Source organism: Galeopterus variegatus, unplaced genomic scaffold (assembly GCF_000696425.1).
Source record: "Galeopterus variegatus unplaced genomic scaffold, G_variegatus-3.0.2 Scaffold14755, whole genome shotgun sequence".
Lineage (NCBI taxonomy): Eukaryota > Metazoa > Chordata > Mammalia > Dermoptera > Cynocephalidae > Galeopterus > Galeopterus variegatus.
Genome location: NW_007740866.1, coordinates 4432 through 8064, shown reverse-complemented (window position 1 = coordinate 8064; position 3633 = coordinate 4432). Strand labels below are relative to the sequence as shown.

The 3633-nt window shown below is 57.4% G+C and overlaps 1 protein-coding gene across 1 annotated transcript; it reads right to left on the bottom strand.

Moving 5' to 3' along the window:
* Positions 1-960: 960 nt before the first annotated feature.
* On the bottom strand, positions 961-3426 carry CACNG1 (calcium channel, voltage-dependent, gamma subunit 1). The gene is made up of 4 exons (XM_008563740.1): positions 3317-3426; positions 3042-3136; positions 1629-1766; positions 961-1187 (listed from the first exon to the last, which is right to left on the bottom strand). Exons 1-4 carry the CDS (start codon positions 3424-3426, stop codon positions 961-963), a joined length of 570 nt encoding a protein of 189 aa, XP_008561962.1.
* Positions 3427-3633: the final 207 nt, after the last annotated feature.

Genomic DNA, 3633 nt, shown 5'->3' with positions numbered 1-3633 from the left:
TTTCAGAAGGCAGAAGAGGGCAAATCATGGCACTCCAAGGGGCCCTCAGTGTCCGACTGCTAAGCCCCGCTTCCTGATGGTCTTTGCAACAAAAATCCAGCAGCAGAAATCAGACACCTGTGGCTGTGCTGCTTTCGCGCTGCGTTGGCCCCGGATGCTCAGCATGCCGAGCTCTAGAAATAGCCCCTCCTATTTTTAACACCCTTGCCTAATCAGAGGGTTTCTAGTTTCTCCCCAACACAATCCCATGGCCCAGAGAGACAAGATGGAATTCAGAACCTTTAAGCCACACTGGTTCCCCACTCATCCCCACAGCAGTCCTCAACTTACCCAGGACATGCTGTCCCTTGTTCTTCAGGGTCAGGGGGTCCCTGGGCTGTGGCCAGGAATCCAGGTAATTTCTAGGCAAGGCACAAGGACAAAGCAAGTTTTCTGAGAGATTTTATTTCAAACCACAGTCAGATTCTACCCAGTTAGAGAAGCTTCTCAGGGCTCCTGGAAGCCAAGGAGGGGATGTTCAGCTCACTGGAGGGGACATGTCCTGTCACTGAGAAGGAGAGAGGGACTGGCTGTTTATACAGGATGACACCCAGAACTGGTAAATAAGCATAGGTGTCCCTGTACATTCTATAAAGGACAACTGGAGCCAGCTTATCAAAGGCAACTGGCACAGTGGGGACAACTGAGAGCTTCAGTGCAAGGCTGGGCCTCTCCAAGCACCTGGTCACCTGCCACCTCCCCCAGCCCGAATCGTGGTCAGGTCTGGACTCACGTCCACTGCTCTATTTGCAGAGGAGCTCGTCACAGCCCAGAGACAAGCTCAGAGACGGGGATGCAGCCTGCGACCATCGTGGGGTGGGGCAGATGGGAACAATCTCTCGCCTCCTCTCTAGAAGCTTCTGGGCCATGGCTTGGCTTCCTGGGGGGAAAGCCCCGAGGGCGGCCGGGGCTGCAGGAAGGCTAGTGCTCGGGCTCGGCGTCCATGCAGGACTCCCAGGGGTTCTGGGGCATTCGAGGCAGGGAGAAGAGCAGGAGGGCCAGGCCGCCGAGGAAGAGGAGGATGAAGGCGGCGCAGGCGCAGGCGAAGGACCAGGAGTAATAGTAGTGGATCCAGACGGTGTCCTCGCTGTCAATCATGCGCTTCACCGACTGCCGCATGACCTCCACCGAGACGAAGATGCAGAGACCTGGGGACAGAGCCAGCGCTCTCAGGGACCCGGGGGCCCCTGCGCTGCCCCGGCCCCGCCCCCACCCGCATCTACTGGCCTTTTCCACTTGGTGGAGAAAAACTTGGGGGAAAAAGTGTCTTAAGACAGGTTCTAGCTGGGAAGCTGCAAAAGCGATCCCTCTGCCCCCCTCTGCACCACTCCTGCATCCCTCGGAGGGCCGACCTGTCCCTTTCCTTCTTTTGTTAATTGCTCTCTGGGACGTTTCTTCAGTGCCTTGAGGGTCCAGTCGTGAGAAACAGGCAAACTGCCAAGTTCGCTCTCCCTCCCTCCCACCTGGAACCACTGAGGCCCTGACTGGCTTCGCTGCTGGCTGGAGCCTGGGAAATGCTCCTACCTGGGAATGGAGGGAGAAGCCCCCCGAGACCTCGTCCCCAGCCATGGGCGAGGGCCCCCTTCTACCTGCAAAGGCGTAGAACATGGAGGCGGGCCTCAGCAGGTAATCCCTCTTCTTCCTGAAGGACAGGAGGACACAGACAGTGCCCAAGATGACGAAGCCGAGGCTGAAGATGGCAATGGCAGCTGCTGAGATGCTGAACTCTGCAAAACACAGGGCAGGGACACCCCCCAGCCTCAGCCCAGGAGCTCTGGTCTGGCCGGTCGTACCTTTCACCAGGTCAGCGACAGAACCACATGCTACAATTTCCCATGCAGGAAAACCAACAACCACCGAGAGACTGAATCGCTCCAAGTCTCACACGGGTAAGGGGTGGGCCAGGCAGGCAGTGTGACTTATGCACCCCCATGTCTTTCAAATGCCCCAAACTGCAAGCTCCTCCCACCACAGGCAGAGGCTGCCAAGGTGGCAGGGAGGCCTGTGGTCAGACACCTTTCTAGAGCAGAAACCTTCCTCCAAATGACAGGGCACAAGGAAGCCCTTGGGCTGTGGGTGGTCTGTCCTGGGGTTGACAAGGAGCCCCTGGAAGGATGACAGGGTGTGGCTTGGTACCTGGAACAGCATGTGTGAGGATCTGCCAGTGTGTGTTAGTGCGTGTGTCCCACGCATGAGGATCTGTCAGGGTGTGTGTTGAGTGGGTGTGTCTGTGTGTGTGCACACGCACATGGTGGGCTGCCATTCGAGCACACGCAGGCTCGGGTCTGTAGACCTGACAGCGGGTGTGTCTCTGAGCGCCAGGGATCCCGAGAGGCTCCCCAGAGCACAGTGTGTGCTTCTGGTTCTCGGGGAGCGACCTACAGGAGAGGGAGGGACAAAACTGTTCCCTGCAGACTCTGGCCCAGCCACCCTGAGAACCATCAGGGGATCCAGAACGCTTGTTCCATGTTCATAGCTCTTGTCACAACAGCTTCCCTCGGGCTCTGTTGGAAAACGTGTTCTTACAGCAACTGCGGAGGCTACCAGGAAATGTTTCTTTTACACACTCGCCCCAGCCCTGGGCGCCAGGAGATGGAGGCTGCTGTCTCAGGGCCCTCTGGAGAGGGGAGGTGACAAGGCTGCTGTTCAAATGCACCAGGAGGGGGCTGCTTTTCATCATTCCCTCGGGCTCTGTTGGAAAACGTGTTCTTACAGCAACTGCGGAGGCTACCAGGAAATGTCTCTTTTACACACTCGCCCCAGCCCTGGGCGCCAGGAGATGGAGGCTGCTGTCTCAGGGGCCCTCTGGAGAGGGGAGGTGACAAGGCTGCTGTTCAAATGCACCAGGACGGGGCTGCTTTTCATCGCAAATGCACCAGGAGGGGGCTGCTTTTCATCAGGAGCAGGGAAGTCAGTGCTTTTCTGCGAAATAACTTTCTGGCTCAGTGGCGTGTGACCGAAGTCCCTTCTCACACCCGCCCCCCTTTCCACGGCAGGCTCACCCTTCTGCGTGGTGAATTCGAAGATCTCCGAACTCTCGCCTGGGTTAAAATGCCTGAAGTAGGAGCAGTTCTTCTCTGCAAAGGAGGGAGACAGCCTGTGAGTTGAGAGGAAGGGCCTACGGCTGGCACAGAGGTTCAGCCAAGAGGGTGCAGGAGCCATCCCTCTGGGCACGAGGGGGGTTCTGGCTGGCTCTCTTCTCCCCAGATCCTGAATCTGGGCTGAAACATCTTCCTCTGACCCTTAGAACAACATTTCAGTAGGATAACGGGGTTGCCTAAGAGGCTGGGAGGTCTTCAGGGAGCTACCAGGCTGGATGAGCTCCATTAGGTAGATGGGGCAACTGAGGCCCAGGCTCAGGTCATGTGTCAGGGGTGCAGGGTACATGATCAACAGAGGACCAAACAGCGGTTCTCAGCCAGGATGATTCTATCCGCCAGGGGCTGTTGGGCAACGCCTGGAGACATTTTGGTGGCGAGAGGGGTGTTCCTGGCAGCCAGGAATGGGTAGAAGCCAGGGATGCTGCTAAACGTCCTGCAACACACAGGACGGCCTCCCATAGCATAGAATGATCCAGCCCAAAATGTCAATAGT